Source organism: Lipotes vexillifer, unplaced genomic scaffold (assembly GCF_000442215.2).
Source record: "Lipotes vexillifer unplaced genomic scaffold, Lipotes_vexillifer_v1.1 scaffold1593, whole genome shotgun sequence".
In the NCBI taxonomy this organism is placed as follows: Eukaryota; Metazoa; Chordata; class Mammalia; order Artiodactyla; family Lipotidae; genus Lipotes; species Lipotes vexillifer.
Window position 1 is genome coordinate 532,739 of NW_006781966.1, and position 17,315 is coordinate 550,053.

Sequence of the window (17,315 nt, forward strand, 5' to 3'; positions counted from 1 at the left end):
AATGAAAACGTTCCATTTTTAAAACAAATTATGACGGGCAATGAAAAGTGGATACTGTACAATAATGTGGAACAGAAGAGATCTTGGGGCAAGTGAAATGAACCACCACCAACCACACCAAAGGCTGGTCTTCATCCAAAGAAAGTGATGTTGTGTATATGGTGGGATTAAAAGGGAGTCCTCTATTATGAGCTCCTTCCAGAAAGCCAAACGATTAATTCCAACAAGTACTGCTCCTAGTTAGACCAACTGAAAGCAGCACTCGACAAAAAAGCGTCCAGAATTAGTCAACAGAAAATGCATAATCATCTATCAGGATAATGCAAGACCTCTTGTTTCTTTGATGACCAGGCAAAACCTGTTACAGCTTGGCTGGGAAGTTCTGATTCATCTGCCAAATTCACCAGAAATTACACCTTTGGATTTCCATTTGTTTTGGTTTTTACAAAATTCTCTTAATGGATAAAATTTAAATTCCCTGGAAGACTGTAAGAGGCACCTGGAACAGTTCTTTGCTCAAAAAGATAAAAGGATTTGGGAAGATAGAATTACGAAGTTGTCTGAAAAATGGCAGGTGGTAGTGGAACAAAAGGGTGAATACATTGTTCAATGAAGTTCTTGGGGAAAATGAAAAATGTGTCTTTTATTTTTACTTAAAAACCGAAGGCACATTTTGGCCAATCCAATAGCTCAATGCATTAGATCTAGACTTAAATCAATCCTCGTGGGTTTTGAAACAGTGAAATAAATAGTCAACCTTCCTTGCCTATTACCATGGCAGTCCCAGGGCTAATTCGTGCCTTTTGTTTGATAACGCCCACTGTAATGCCTTCATACTCATGCCCACTTTACTCCTAGGAGAGGTGAGGCTCTCAAAAACTACCTCTGTTCAATCAGTTCACACCCACTGCCATATCACCCTATTCTCTTTTACCGTGCAGATGGAGTTAGATGGCGTTCGAAGCATGCTTAACAGTAAGATCTATAGACCCCTTCTGCTCCCTCTGCCCTGTGATGGGCCTTCAGAGGTCTTCTGAGTCTTCTCTTCTCCAGGACAAACAGCCCTGGTTCCTTCTACCATTCTTCATGGTGTTGCTTTTCAGGGATCTCTCTACCCTGCTGACTTCCCACTGTCTCTGTATCATTTACTCCATGTTCCTCTGAAAACAGGGCTCAAAATTGAATGCTGCTCCCCTCCAGGGTGTGATTACCTTCCTATGACTTCTCATTCCACCCTCTCAATCTGTTTCTTCTTCATCCCTAACTGAAAATGACATTAGTTGTTTTTTTTTTGGTAGTCATATTCCACTGCCAACTCATCTTAACTTATATGCCCTTGGGGGGAGACCTTCAGATGGTGGAGGAGTAACACATGGAGATCACCTTCCTCCCCACAAATACATCAGAAATACATCTACATGTGGAACAACTCCTACAGAACACCTACTGAATGCTGGCAGAAGACATCAGACTTCCCAAAAGGCAAGAAACTCCCCACGTACCTGAGTAGGGCAAAAGAAAAAAGCAAAAAACAGAGACAAAAGAATAGGGACAGGACCTACACCTGTTGGAGGGAGCTGTGAAGGAGGAACAGTTTCCACACACTAGGAAGCCCCTTCACTGGTGGGGACAGGGCATGCCATGGGGTAAGTTTCGGAGCCACAGAGAAGAGTGCAGCAACAGGGATGCAGAGGAAAAAGTGGAGAGATTCCAGAAAAGAAGATGGGTGCTGACCAGCACTCACCAGCCCAAGAGGCTTGTCTGCTCACCTGCTGGAGCTGGTGGGGGCTGGGACCTGAGGCTCGGGCTTCAGAGGTCAGATCCCAGGGTGAGGACTGGGGTTGGCTGCATGAACACAGCCTGAAGGGGGCTACTGCACCACAGCTAGACTGATGGGAGTACAGGAAAAAGTCTGGAACTGCCTAACAGGCAAGAGAACATTGTTTCAGGGAGCACGAGGAGAGGGGATTCAGAGCACCGCCTAAATGAGCTCCAGAGACGGGCGCAAACCACGGCTATCAGTGCAGACACCAGAGATGGGCATGAAATTCTAAGGCTGCTGCTGCAGCCACCAAGAAGCCTGTGTGCAAGTAAAGGTCACTATCCACAACTCCCCTCCCAGGAACCTTTGCAGCCCACCACTGCCAGGGTCCCATGATCCAGGGACGACTTCCCAGGGAGAACACACAGCACACCTCAGGCTGGTGCAATGTCACACAGGCCTCTGCTGCTGCAGGCTAGCCCCGCATTACGTACCCCTCCCTCCCCCCAGCTTGAGTGAGCCAGAGCCCCCTAATAAGCTACTACTTTAACCCCGTCCTGTCTGAGCAAAGAACAGATATCCTCAGGCAACCTACATGCAGAGGCGGGGCCAAATCCAAAGCTACACCCCAGGAGCTGTGTGAACAAAGAAGAGAAAGGGTTATTTCTCCCAGCAGCCTCAGGAGCAGTGGTTTAAATCTCCACAATCAACTTGATGTACCCTGCATCTCTGGAATACCTGAATAGACAATGAATAATCCCAAAATTGAGGCGGTGGACTTCGGGAGCAACTGTAGACTTGGGGTTTGCTTTCTGCATCTAATTTCTTCCTGACTTTAGGTTTATCTTAGTTTAGTATTTAGAGTTTATTATCATTGATAGATTTCTTTATTGATTTGGTTGTTCTCTTCCTCCTTTATATATATATATGTATATATATATATATATATACATATATATAATTTGTTCCGTTTTCACTTTTTGTGAGTGTGTATGTATATGCTTCTTTATGTGATTTTGTCTGTATAGCTTTGCTTTTAACGTTTGTCCTAGGGTTCTGTCTGTCCGCTTTTTTTTTTTTTTTTTAGTATAGTTGTTAGCACTTGTTATCATTGGTGGATGTGATTTTTGGTTTGGTTGCTCTCTTCCTTCTTTTTTTTTAATTGCTTTTTATTTTTATTGTGATAACTTTATTTTATTTTATTTTTTTCTTACTTTCTTTGTTCTCCCTTTTCTTCTGAGCTGTGTGGTTGACAGGGTCTTAGTGCTCCGGCTGGGTGTCAGGCCTGTACCTCTGAGGTGGGAGAGCTGAGTTCAGGACATTGGTCCACCAGAGACCTCCCAGCTCCATGTAATATCAAATGGCCAAAGTTCTCCCAGAGATATCCATCTCAATGCTAAGACACAGCTCCATGCAATGACCAGCAAGCTACATTGCTGGACACCCTATACCACACAACTAGCAAGACAGGAACACAACCACACCCATTAGCAGAGAGGCTGTCTATAATCATAAAAGGTGACAGATACCCCAAAACACACCACCAGAAGTGGATCTGCCCACCATAAAGACAAGATCCAGCCTCATCCACCACAACACAGGCACTAGGCCCTTCCACCAGTAAGCCTACACTACCCACTGAACCAACCATAGCCACTGGAGGCAGACACCAAAAACAACAGGAACTACGAACCTGCAGCCTGTGAAAAGGAGACACCAAACACAGTAAGTTAACCAAAATGAGAAGACAGAGAAACACACAGCAGATGAAGGAGCAAGGTAAAAACACATCAGACCAAACAAATGAAGAGGAAATAGACAGTATGCCTGAAAAAGAATTCAGAATAGTGACAGTAAAGATATCCAAAATCTTGGAAATAGAATAGAAAAAATACAAGAAATGTTTAACAAGGACCTAGAAGAACTAAACAGCAAACAAACAATGATGAACAACACAATAAATGAAATTAAAAATTCTCTAGAAGGAAGCAATAGCAGAATAACTGAGGCAGAAGAACAAATAAGTGACTTGAAAGATAAAATAGTGGAAATAACTACTGCAGAGCAGAATAAAGAAAAAAGAATGAAATGAATTGAGGACAGTCTCAGAGACCTCCGGGACAACATTAAGTGCAACAACATTCGAATTACAGGGGTCACAGAAGAAGAAGAGAAAAAGAAAGGGACTGAGAAAATATATGAAGTGATTATAGTTGAAAACTTCCCTAATATGGGAAAGGAAATAGTCAATCAAGTCCAGGAAGCACAGAGAGTCCCATACAGGATAAATCCAAGGAGCAACATGCCAAGACACATATTAGTCAAACTGTCAAAAATTAAATACAAAGAAAAAACATTAAAAGCAGCAAGGGAAAAACAGCAAATAACATACAACGGAATCCCCATAACATTAACAGCTGACCTTTCAGCAGAAACTCTGTAAGCCAGAAGGGAGTGGCAGGACATATTTAAAATGATGAAAGGGAAAGACCTACAACCAAGATTACTCTACCCACCAAGGATCTCATTCAGATTCAACAAAGAAATTAAAACCTTTAAAGACAAGCAAAAGCTAAGAGAATTCAACACCACCAAACCAGTTTACAGTAAATGCTAAGGGAACTTCTCTAGGCAGGAAACACAAGAGAAAGAAAAGGCCTATAATAACAAACTCAAAGCAATTAAGAAAATGGTAATAGGAACATACATATCAACAGCTACCTTAAATGTAAATGGAGTAAATTATCCAACCAAAAGGCATAGACTGGCTGAATGGATACAAAAACAAGAGCCATTTATATACTGTCTACAAGAGAGCCACTTCAGACCTAGGGACACACACATACTGAAAGTGAGGGGATGGAAAAAGATATTCCATGCAAATGGAAATCAAAAGAAAGCTGGTATAGCAATTCTCATATCAGAAAAAGTAGGCCTTAAATAAATACTATTACAAGAGACTAAGAAGAACACTACATAATTATCAAAGGATCAATCCAAGAGGAAGATATAACAACTGTAAATATTGATGCACCCAACATAGGAGCACATCAATACGTAAGGCAAATGCTAACAGCCATAAAAGGGGAAATCAACAGTAATGCAATCATAATAGGGGACTGTAACACCACACTTACACCAATGGACAGATCATCCAAAATGAAAACAAATAAGGAAACACAAACTTTAAATGATACATTAAAGAAGGTGGACTTAATTGATATTTATAGGACATTCCATCCAACAGCAACAGAATAAACTTTCTTCTCATGTGCTCATGGAACATTCTGCAGGATAGAGCATATCTTGGGTCACAAATCAAGTATTGGTACATTTACAAAAATTGAAATTATATCAAGTATCTTTTCTGACCACAATGCTATGAGACTAGATATCAATTACAGGAAAAAATCTGTTTATACATGGAGGCTAAACAATGCACTACTAAATAACCAAGAGACCAGTGAAGAAATCAAAGGGGAAATTTAAAAATACCTAGAAACAAATGACAATGAAAACACGATGACCCAAAACCTATGGGATGCAGCAAAAGAAGTTCTAAGAGGGGAGTTTATAGCCATACAATCCTACCTCAAGAAACAAGAAATATCTCAAATAAACAAGCTACCCTTATACCTAAAGCAATCAGAGAAAGAAGAACAACCCCCCCCCAAAGTTAGCAGAATGAAAGAAATCATAAAGATCAGATCAGAAATAAATGAAAAAGAAATGAAGTAAACAGTAGCAAAGATCAATAAAACCCAAAGCTGGTTCTTTGAGGAGATAAACAAAATTGATAAACCATTAGCCAGAGTCATCAAGAAAAAAAGGGAAAAGATGCAAAGCAATAGAATTAGAAATGAAAATGGAGAAGTAACAACTGACACTGTGGAAATACAAAGGCTCATGAGAGACTACTACAAGCAACTATATGCCAATAAAATGGACAACCTGGAAGAAATGGACAATTTCTTAGAAAAGCACAACCTTCTGAGACTGAATCTGGAAGAAATAGAGAATATAAACAGACATATCACAAGCACTGAAATGGAGACTGTGATTTAAAATCTTCCAAAAAACAAAAGCCCAGCACCAGATGGCTTCACAGGCAGAATCTATTCAAACATTTAGAGAAGAGTTAATACGTATCCTTCTAAAACTCTTCCAAAGTATAATAGAGGGAGGAACACTCCCAAACTCATTCTACGAGGCTAGCATCACCCTGATACCAAAACCAGAGAAAGATGTCACAAGGAAAGAAAACTACAGGCCAATATCACTGATGAACATAGATGCAAAAATCTTCAACAAAATGCTAGCAAACAGAATCTAACAGCACATTAAAAGGATCATACACCATGATCAAGTGGGGTTTATCCCAGGCATGCAAGGATTCTTCAATATACACAAATCAATCAGTGTGACAAACCATATTAACAAACTGGGGGAGAGAAACCATGTGGTCATCTTAATAGATGCAGGAAACGATTTCAACAAAATTCAGCACCCATTTATGATAAAAATTCTCCAGAAAGTAGGCATAGAGGTAACTTATCTCAACCTAATAAAGGCTGTATATGACAAACCCACAGCCAACTTCATTCTCAATGGTGAAAACTGAAACCATTTCCACTAAGATTAGGAAGAAGACAAGGTTTTCCACTCTCACCACTATTTTTCAACATAGTTTTGGAAGTCTTACCCACAGCAGTTAGAGAAGAAAAAGAAGTAAAAGGAATCCAAATTGGAAAAGAAGAAGTAAAGCTGTCACTCGTTGCAGATGACATGAATCCTAAAGATGCTACCAGAAAACTACTAGAGTTAATCAATGAATTTGGTAATGTAGCAAGATACAAAATTAATGCACAGAAATCTCTTGCATTCCTTTACACTAATGATGAAAAATCTGAAAGAGGAGTTAAGGAAACACTCCCATTTACCATTGCAACAAAGAGAATGAAATACCTAGGAATAAACCTACCTAAGGAGACAAAAGACCTTTATGCAGAAACATATAAGACACTGATGAAAGAAATTAAAGATGATACCAACAGATGGAGAGATATACCATGTTCTTGGATTGGAAGAATCAACATTGTGAAAATGAGTATACTACCCAAAGCAATCTACAGATTCAGTGCAATCTCTATCAAAGTACCAATGGCATTTTTCACAAAACTAGAAAAAAAATTTTCACAATTTATGTGGAAACACAAAAACCCCACATAGCCAAAGCAATCTTGAGAATGAAAAACATACCTGGAGGAATCAGGCTCCCTGACTTCAGACAATACTACAAAGCTACAGTAAAGAAGACAGTATGGTGCTGGCAGAAAAACAGCTATATAGATCAGTGGAACAGGATAGAAAGCCCAGAGATTAACCCACGCATCTATGGTCACCTTATTTTTGATAAAGGATTCAAGAATATACAGTGGAGAAAAGACAGCCTCTTCAGTAATTGGTGCTTAGGAAACTGGACAGCTACATGTAACAGAATGAAATTAGAACACTCCCTAACACCATACAGAAAAATAAACTCAAAATGGATTAAAGACCTAAATGTAAGGCCAGATAGTATAAAACTCTTAGAGCAAAACATAGGCGGAACACTTTATGACATAAATCACAGCAAGAACCTTTTTGACCCACCTGCTAGAGAAACAGAAATAAAAACAAAAATAAACAAATGGGACCTAATGAAACTTAAAAGATTTGCACAACAAAGGAAACCAGAAACAAGATGAAAAGACAGCCCTCAGAATGGGAGAAGATATTTGCAAGTGAAGCAACTGACAATGGATTAACCTCCAAAATTTATAGGCAGCTCATGCAACTCAATATCAAAAAAAAAAAAATCCCAAAATGGGCAGAAGTCCTAAATAGACATTTCTCCAAAGAAGATGTACAGATTGCCAACAAACACATGAACGAATGCTCAACATCACTAATCATTAGAGAAAGGCGAATCAAAACAACAATAAATAGTATAAATAAATGTCAACACATTATTGGCACAAATTATTAATTTGCAAACTTTTAAAGACACTCATTAATGGCTGAATTGGAGGGTAAGAAGAGCTAAGGTAAGTGAGACTTTGGTAGGGGTTGGTAAAGGGCATTGAAGCCAGGGATGAGGATCTTCCTGGAGTATGCCTAAATGACTTCATTGCAAGCTGTGTTAGAGGAGACAAAATGGAGTTAGGGCTAGAAGTGATAAGTCATTCACCATAAATGCTCCTCATTAGGGGCCCAACAAGTGTTATAATAATCACATTTAGCTTTTGGATGAAAGCAATTGACCATAATTCATTCTCACCAGAACATTTTCACATGCTAATTATTTCTAATGAGGACAGTGGCCATTAGTTAAAAATCTACACCAGTAGTTTTAGAACAGAAAATTGTGTTTGATTTCTTTTGCCCTGACTTACAATGTGTCCTGAGTCTGATTGTGTTATCTTGGTGCTCTCTTATCAGACCAAGAATCTCTTTCATTGATTCTTCCTTCATCAGTGGCTAGCTGTATTAATTCATCCATTTATTCACAAATGTGTCCTAAATACTTACCCTGTTAAAAACACCATGCCTGGCCACTTGTGAGCTTGCTGGCTAAGCTCATCCAAACTATCTCTCCTAGCCAGCTACCTTAGATAGCTAAGACACCTACTTTAAAGAATGGTTTGGTTTTGTCAATTCCTGTTCCCTTTTGGGAAGTTTTCCTACCTGACCTTTTGGATTGGTCCTGTAAGAAATAGAACATTAGAGTTGTGAATCAATCCAGCTAAACCAGTAACTCACTACTAAAGCAAGTGAAAATGTTTGTGCTTAACCAGATTCTGATAAAGGGTCCTATGACTTTTGGGGGTCCTTGTCATAAAAGGCTCTATGCTCTGGAGTCTGCAGTCTGAAGACCTTTGCTTGAGATCCATCTTTCCTAATTAGTCACTGGTGGAGTGACTTCCTTCTTTTAACCCCAATTTTCTTGTATGAAAAGTGTAAATGGTTATTCCCTGTCTACTTCATGATACTGAAATAAGGCTCCCAAATGCTCAGGAAGTGGTAAAGCCCCCAGGGAGTGAAGGGCATCCTCAACCTGAGCTTTTGCTTTGTCTGCAGGGCTACCTGAAGCAATGCCGGAAGAGAAGGGACATGTTCAGTGATGAGCAACTGAAGGTGATCTTTGGGAACATTGAAGACATCTACAGGTTTCAGATGGGCTTCGTAAGAGACCTGGAGAAACAGTACAACAATGATGACCCCCACCTCAGCGAGATAGGACCCTGCTTCCTGGAGCACGTAAGCATCTTCCCCTTTGGGGAGGGTTTTGAGAGATGTCTGGAAGCCATGGAAGGAGTCTCTGAGCTATTTGGTTCTGCTCAGTTGCTTTGCCCCATGGTAGGGGATGGATTCCTCTCTGACCCTGATGTTCATCCCCTTGCTAGAGTATGAGGACTTAGGAAGGTACTGTGATTTGTCCAAGGACTCTTCTTCTTTACTGTTCTCCCTGCCTTTTTTCTCTCCTTCCAGATAATTATCAGTAGGATTTTTCTTCAACTTCTCTTCTCTGCTCCTATGGGGCTCAGTTTCCATGGGACCCAGTGTTTTGGGAGGGACTCTGAACATATTCATATATTCCAGGAATCTGAGAAAGGAGAGACCATGGTCAGCATGAAACTGGATCCCTGCAAGGCATTTAAGAGAGAACACTAGGGTAGGGGAAGTGACAAGTGTAGGAAAAGGGGCTACATGATTTAGAGGAAGGAACACTAGGAAACAGGGAAGTGAGGATGTGAGTCCTGTATAATGATTGTCTGGGTAACTTTGGGTAAGTTCCTTACCGTCTTTGGGCTTCCTCACATGGATTTAAGAAGGTTTCACTTTATACCTCTGTGGTTCTCTAATATCTTTTGTGTCTTATTCACAGGTGACCTAGTTGTTTTGACAACTCTTCTCCCCCGTTTTATAAAGTATTTATTTTTAAAGAGATAATACATGCACATGGTATAAAATTCAAATGACACATGAAAGTGTGCAACTAAGAGTAAGTTTCCTTGCAAATTCTCCTGCTTTTACTATGGGAATGTGTAGTGGGGGATAGCCCTAAGGCCACCCATATGTTCAGTGATTTGCTACAAGTCCCGGAACTCACCATATAGTCATACTCATGGTTGTGATTTAATACAACTAAAGGATACAAAGCAAAATCAGCAAAAGGAAAAGGCACATGGGGCAAAGTGTGAAGGAAACCAAGTGTAAGTTTCCAAGAGTCCTCTCCCAGTGGAGTCACACAGGATGCACTTAATTCCCCTTGCAATGAGTTGTGACAACACTTTTGAAATGTTGTCCACCAGGGAAAATTATTAGGGACTCAGTGCCCAAGATTTCTATGGGTGACTGGTCATGTAGGCACCCTCTGCCTAGCATGTACCAATATTCCAGACTCCCAGAAGGAAAGCAAGTATTCTGCATAAACCACATTGTTCATACAAATAGTTTAGGCACAGTGAGCCACACTTGTCAGGGAATGGTGAAAAATCTCTTGAGATCCAAGTTCCAAGATGCCAGCCAAGGGCCAACCTTTCAAGCAGGCCTTTTTAGGGATAGCAGTCTCAGGCCTGATATGTTAACTCTTTTTTACACAGTATTAAACTGGTTCAGCCATTCCAGAAAGCACCTGGGTAGTATTTATCAAAGTTAAGCATGTGTATGATCTTGGGTTCCATTCATGAATATATATCCCAGAGAAATTCTCATAGAGGTCCATGAGGCTGTTGATTGCATGGCAGTGTTGTGTGTGGTGCAATGCAGTTAGAAGCAACTTATGTATTTATCACCAGGGTATGGATGAGAAACATAATGGGGGATGCTTACTGTAAGGTATTATATAGCAAGGAACAAGAGACTAGTTGTACGTACCCAATAGCAATGTATGTAAATATAAATATAGTCTTGAGCTGGGAAAGTAGAGTATGGAATAGTGATTCTCAATTGGAGTCTACCCTGTGCATTGTAGGGTGTTTAACAGCATTCCTGGTCTCTGTCTACTGAAGGCCAGACATTGTCAACTTTACCGAGGGACAAAAAAGAACCACTAATCTATTAAAATGATCATATACTTTTACACTGTAATCTGTTAATGTGGTGAATTTGGTTTGAATAATTTTCATATGTTAAATGAACATTGTATTGCTGGGATAAACCCCACCTAATCATGGTGTATTATCCTTCTTTATGTATTAGTTTGCTTTTTAAAAAATATTAGATTGTTTAACCCTCTTTTAATTCAGTTCTAGGATTTTTTTTTTTAGGATTTCATTCTTTATCACCTTGGTTTAGGTATAATTTACAAACAATAAAATTCACCAAATGTCTACTTCTATGGGTTTTAACAGGTGCATATAGTTGTGTAACTACCACCATAATCAAGATATGGAACATCTCTATCACTTCATCAAGTTCTAATGTTCTCCCCTTGTTGTCAGTCTTTGCTCTCACCCTCGCCCTTGGCAAACACTGATCTGCATTCTGTCACCATAATTTTGCTTTTTTAGAATGTCATATAAATGGAATAATGCAATAGTGATATTTTGTTTAGCTTCTTTCACTTAATTTCTTTGATATCCATCCATATTTTTGCATGTATTAGTAGTTGGTTAATTTTCTTTTAATTGCTTAGCGATAATTCCATTGTGTGGATATACCACTCATTCACCAGTTCATTCCAGGACATCTGGGTTGTTTATTAGGTTGTTTCCATCTATGGGATTACTGGGTTGCATTGTAGGTATTTGTTTAATTTTATAAGATACTGTCAAACTGTTTTCCAAAGTTACTGTATCATTTTTCATTCTCACTTCTAATATATAAGGGTTGCAGTTGTTCCACATGGTTGTCAGCACTTGGTATTATCAGTATTTTTGATTTTAGGCATTCTAATAGGTGCATAGTGGCATTTCATTGTGGGTTTAGTTTGCATTTCCCTAATGGCTAATGGTACTGAGCATTTTTTTCATGTGCTTATTTGCCATCTGTATAAAACCTTTGGTGAAGTGTCCTTGTCTTTTGCCCATGTGGGTTGTCTGTTTTCTTACTATTTAGTTCCAAGAATTATTTCTGTATTCTGTTTGCAAGTCCTTGGTCATATATGTGATTTTCAAAGGTTTTCTCAGTTGTGGCTTAGTCTTTCATTTTTTCTTAACATTGTCTTTGAAAAGCATAAACTTTTAATTTTGTTGAAATTCAATTTATTACTTTTTCATGGTTCATGTTTTTCTGTTTCTTATTTAAGAAATCTTTGCCTAACCCAAAGTCACAAAGCTTTTCTCCTGTTTTCTTATAGAAATTATGTAGTTTTATTTCTTATATTTAGGCTATGATCATTTTTTTTTTTTTTTTTTTTTTGCGATCCGCGGGCCTCTCACTGTTGTGGCCTCTCCCGTTGCGGAGCACGGGCTCCGGACGCGCAGGCCCAGTGGCCATGGCTCACGGGCCCAGCCGCTCCGCGGCATGTGGGATCTTCCCAGACCGGGGCACGAACCCGTGTCCCCTGCATCGGCAGGCGGACTCTCAACCACTGCGCCACCAGGGAAGCCCTATGATCATTTTTGAGGTACTTTTTATATATGGTGCAAAATAAGGTTCAAGGTTAATTTGCTTCCATATGGATATTCAGTCGTTCCAGCACCTTTGTTGAAAAAATTATTAATTTCTCCATTGAATTACCTTGGAATCTTTGTCAAAAATCAATTGATCATATATGTGTAGTTCTGTTCTTAGGAACACTATTCTGTTCCAGTGATCTATGTGACTATTTATATAGTAATACCACACTGTGTTTTCTTCTTGTTTTAATTGAGATATAATTGTCATATAGCATTACATCAGTTTCAGGCATACAACATAATAATTTAATATTTATATATATTGTGAAATGATCACCACAGTAAATCTAGTTAACATCTATTACCATACATAGTTACAATTTTTTTGTCTCACTGTCTTGAATAATGTAGCTTCATAGCAAGTCTTGAAAGCAGGTAAAGTCCTTCAAATTCATACTTTTTCAAAACAATTTTGGCTATTTTAGGTGATTTCTGTTTCTATATAAATTTATCTTATCACAAGGAGAATTTTGTTCTCTTCTTTTTATTTTATCTATATGAGATGATGGAAGTTAAATAAACATTGTGGTAATCATTTCACAATATATGTAAAGCAAACCATCTTGCTGTACACCTTAAACTTATACATTGATGTTTGTGAATTATTTCTGGATAAAACTGGGGGTGTGGGAAGAATCAGCTTGTTTAGTTCTACCAAAAAGTAAGGATAACAACAACAAAAAAGAATTCTTCCAGCATTTTGATTAGGATTACATTAAATCTCCCAGCATTGTTTCTAGTTTTCACTTGTATAGGTCTTGATCTTATTTTTTTAAATTGATTTCTAAGTAATTAATTTTTTGCTGCTTTATAAATTATATTTTTATTTCAATTTCATATAGCTGGTTGCTATGATATAGAAATGAAACTCATTTTTTTTTACAGCTGTCCCTCAGTATCTGCAGGAGATATGTTCCAGGACACCCTGCAGATACCAAAATCCACAGATACTCAAGACCCTTATATAAAATGGTATAATATTTGCATATAACCTATGCACATACTACCATATACTTTAAATCATCTCTAGATTACTTATTATACTTAATACAATGTAAATACTATGTAAATGGTTGTAAATAAAATGTAAATGCTATATAAATTTTTACTGGCATGCAAAACAAAGTTTTGCTTTTTGGAACTTTCTAGATTTTTTTTCTGAATATTTTCCATCTGTGGTGGGTGAATCCACAGATGCAGAACCTGCCAATATGGAGGGCCAACTGTATTGACTTTGAATTCTGGCACATTACTGAATTCAATAATTGGGTCTAGTTTTTTTTTTTTTTAGATTCCTTAGGATTGTATACATATACAGTCACATCATTTCTAAATAAAGGAAGTTTTATTTCTTCTTTTTCAATCTGTATGACTTCTGTTTCCTTTGCTTGTCTTATTGGACTAGCCAAGACCTTCAGTACAGTGTTAACTAGAAGTGGTAAGAGCAGGCATCTTTTGTTTTGTACCTGATTTTTAGGGACAAAAATTCAGCATTTACTATTAAGAATGATATTAACTTTAAGTTTTTCATGATCACCCTTTATCACATTGGGGAAGTTTCTTTCTAATCCTGGTTTGCTGATGGCTTTTATCATAAATGTATTTTATCAAATGCTTATTGAAATTATTGAAATAATCATATGGTTTTTCTCCTTTAATCTGTTAACATGGTGAATTGGATTGGGATAAGTCCCTCCTAATCATGGTGTATCATCCTTTTACTGTACTATTTTGCCTGATTTTTAAAATTAGGTTACTTGTCTTTTTATTATTAAGTTCTAGTATTTTTTTTATACATTGATGCAAGTTCTTTATTAGGTATGTGTTTTTCTGATTTCTTTTGATATGTATGGCTTGCCTATTTAGTTTTCTTTAATAATAGTTTTTTTAAGTCCATGTGTAATAACTCCGTCTTGGTATTTTTTTTTTTTTTTTTTTTTTTTTTTGCGGTACGCGGGCCTCTCTCACTGCTGTGGCCTCTCCCATTGCGGAGCACAGGCTCCAGACGCGCAGGCCCAGCGGCCATGGCTCACGGGCCCAGCCGCTCCGCGGCATGTGGGATCTTCCCAGACCGGGGCACGAACCCGCGTCTCCTGCACCGGCAGGCGGACTCTCAACCACTGTGCCACCAGGGAAGCCCGTCTTGGTATTTTTGGTCTACCAATTTCTATTTTCTATTATTTCTCTTAGGTTTTGCTCATGTCTTGTATTCTCATGCACCAGGTTATTTTTTTATTTTATTTTATTTTATTTGCGGTACGTGGGCCTCTCCCATTGTGGAGCATGGGCTCCAGACGCGCAGGCTCAGTGGCCATGACTCATGGGCCCAGCCACTCCACGGCACACGGGATCTTCCCGGACCAGGGCACAAACCTGTGTCCCCTGCATCGGCGAGCAGACTCTCAACTGCTGTGCCACCAGGGAAGCCCACACCAGGTTATTTTTGAATAAGTACTGAACAATGTATATAAAAAATTGTAGAGATTTTTGTAAAACTTGGAAATAATTTCAAACTTACAGAAAAGCTAAAAAAATAAGAACAGTATAAAGGGTACCCATACAAGCATACCTCAGAGATGTAGGTTTGTTTCCAGACCACCACAGTAAAGTGAACTACACAATTTTTTTGGTTTCCCAGTGCATATAAAAGTTATGTTTACATTATGCTGTTGTCTATTAAGTGTGCAAGGCATTATGTCTAAAAAAATATATATATATGCCTTACTTAAAAATACTTTGTTGCTGAAAAATGCTAACCACCATCTGAGCCTTCAGCAAGTCATAATCTTTTTGCTGGTGGAGGGTCTTGCCTCGATGTTGATAGCTGCTGATCAGGGTGTTAGTTGTTGAAGGTTGGGGTAGCTGTGGTAATTTCTTAAAATAAAACAATGAAGTTTGCTGTCAATTGATTTTTCCTTTCGTGAATGATTTCTCTGTAGCATGCACTGCTGTTTGACAGTACTTTACCTACAGCAGAATTTCTTTCAAAATGGAAATTCTCTCAAACTCTGCCACTGTTTTAGCAACTGAGTTTAATATTTTAAACCTTTTGTTGTCATTTCAACTATCTTCACAGCATCTTCATCAGAAGTTGATTCCATCTTCAGAAACCTCTTTCTTTGCTCATCTGTAATAAGCAACTTCTCATCCATTAAAGTTTTATCATGAGATTGCAGCAATTCAGTCACATCTTCAGCCTCCACTCCTAATTCTACTTCTCTTGCTATTTCCACTACATCTGCAATTACTTCCTCCACTGAAATCTTGAACTTTTCAAAGTCATCCATGAGGGTTGGAATCAACTTCTTCTGAACGCCTGTTAACATTGGTATTTTGACCTCTTCCCATGAATCACAAATGTTCTGAATGGCACCTAGAATGGTGAATCCTTCCCAGAAGGTTTTCAATTTGCTTTGTCTAGATCCATCAGAGGAATCACTGTCTATGGGAACTATAGTCTTAAAAATGTATTTCTTAATCATAAGACTTAAAAGTCAAAATTACTCTTTGATCCATGGGCTGTGTTAGCAGGCATGAAAACAACATTAATCTCATTGTACATCTCCATCAGAGCTCTTGGGTGACCAAGTGAATTGTCAATGAGCAGTAATATTTTGCAAAGAATTTTTTTCTGAGCAGTAAGTCTCAACAGGGGACCTAAAATTTTCAGTAAATCATGTTGTTGTAAACAGATTTGCTGTCATCCAGGCTTTGTTGTTCCATCTATAGAGCACAGGCAGAGTAGATTTAACATAATTCTTAAAGGCCTCAGGATTTTCAGAATGGTAAATGAGCACTAGCTTCAACTTAAAATCAACCAGCTGCATTAGCTCCTAACAAAATAGTCAGCCTGCATTTTTTTTTTTTTTTTTTTTTTTGTGGTACGCGGGCCTCTCACTGTTGTGGCCTCTCACTGTTGTGGCCTCTCCCGTTGCAGAGCACAGGCTCTGGACGCGCAGGCTCAGAGGCCATGGCTCATGGGCCCAGCCGCTCCACGGCCTGTGGGATCTTCATGGACCGTGGCACGAACCCGTGACCCCTGCATCGGCAGGCGGACTCTCAACCACTGCACCACCAGAGAAGCCCCAGCCTGCCCTTTTAAGCTTTGAAGCCAGTCATTGACTTCCTCTCTAGCTGTGAACATCCTAGAGGGCATCTTCTTTTTATGGAAGGCTGTTTTGCCTACAATGAAAATCTGTTGTTTAGTGTAGCCACCTTCCTTTATTATCTTAGCTAGATCTTCTAGATAACTTGCTGCAGCTTCTACATTAGCACTTGCTGCTTCACCTTGCACTTTTATGTTATGGAGATGGCTTCTTTCCTTAGACCTCATGAACCAACCTCTGCTAGCTTCACTCTTTTCTCTGCAGCTTCCTCACCTCTTTCAGCCTTTGTAGAATTGAAGAGAGTTAGATTCTTGTTCTGGATTAGGCTTTGGCTTAGGGGAATATTGTGGCTGGTTTGATCTTCTATCCAGACAACTAAAACTTTCTCCATATCAGCAATAAGGCTGTTTCACTTTCTTATCATTCATGTGTTCACTGGAGTAGCACTTTTAATTTCCTTCAAGAACTTTTCCTTTGCCTTCACAGCTTGGCTGTCTGGCACAAGAGGCCTAACTTTCGGCCTATCTCAGCTTTTATCATACCTTCCTCACTAAGTTTAATTATTCTAGCTTTGATTTAAAGTGCGAGACATGTGTTGCTTCCTCTCACTTGAACACTAGAGGCCATTGTAATGTTATTAATTGGCTTAACTTGAATATTGTGTCTCAGGTAATAGTGAGCCCCAAGGAGTAGGAGAGAGATGGAGGAACAGTGGAGCAGTCAGAATACACAACATTTATACACTGAATTCACCTTCTTACCTGGGTGAGGTTAGTATCACCC

At 38.9% G+C, this 17,315-nt stretch overlaps 1 protein-coding gene across 2 annotated transcripts in view; it reads left to right on the forward strand.

The window, feature by feature from the left end:
• Nucleotides 1-17,315, forward strand: part of ARHGEF9 (Cdc42 guanine nucleotide exchange factor 9) — a 348,163-nt gene that overhangs the window by 256,390 nt on the left and 74,458 nt on the right. For both annotated transcript variants that reach the window (XM_007454889.1, XM_007454890.1), the window contains exon 5: nucleotides 8,882-9,061. In XM_007454889.1, coding sequence (XP_007454951.1) covers nucleotides 8,882-9,061 — 180 coding nt within the window. The remainder of the gene's footprint in view (nucleotides 1-8,881; nucleotides 9,062-17,315) is intronic.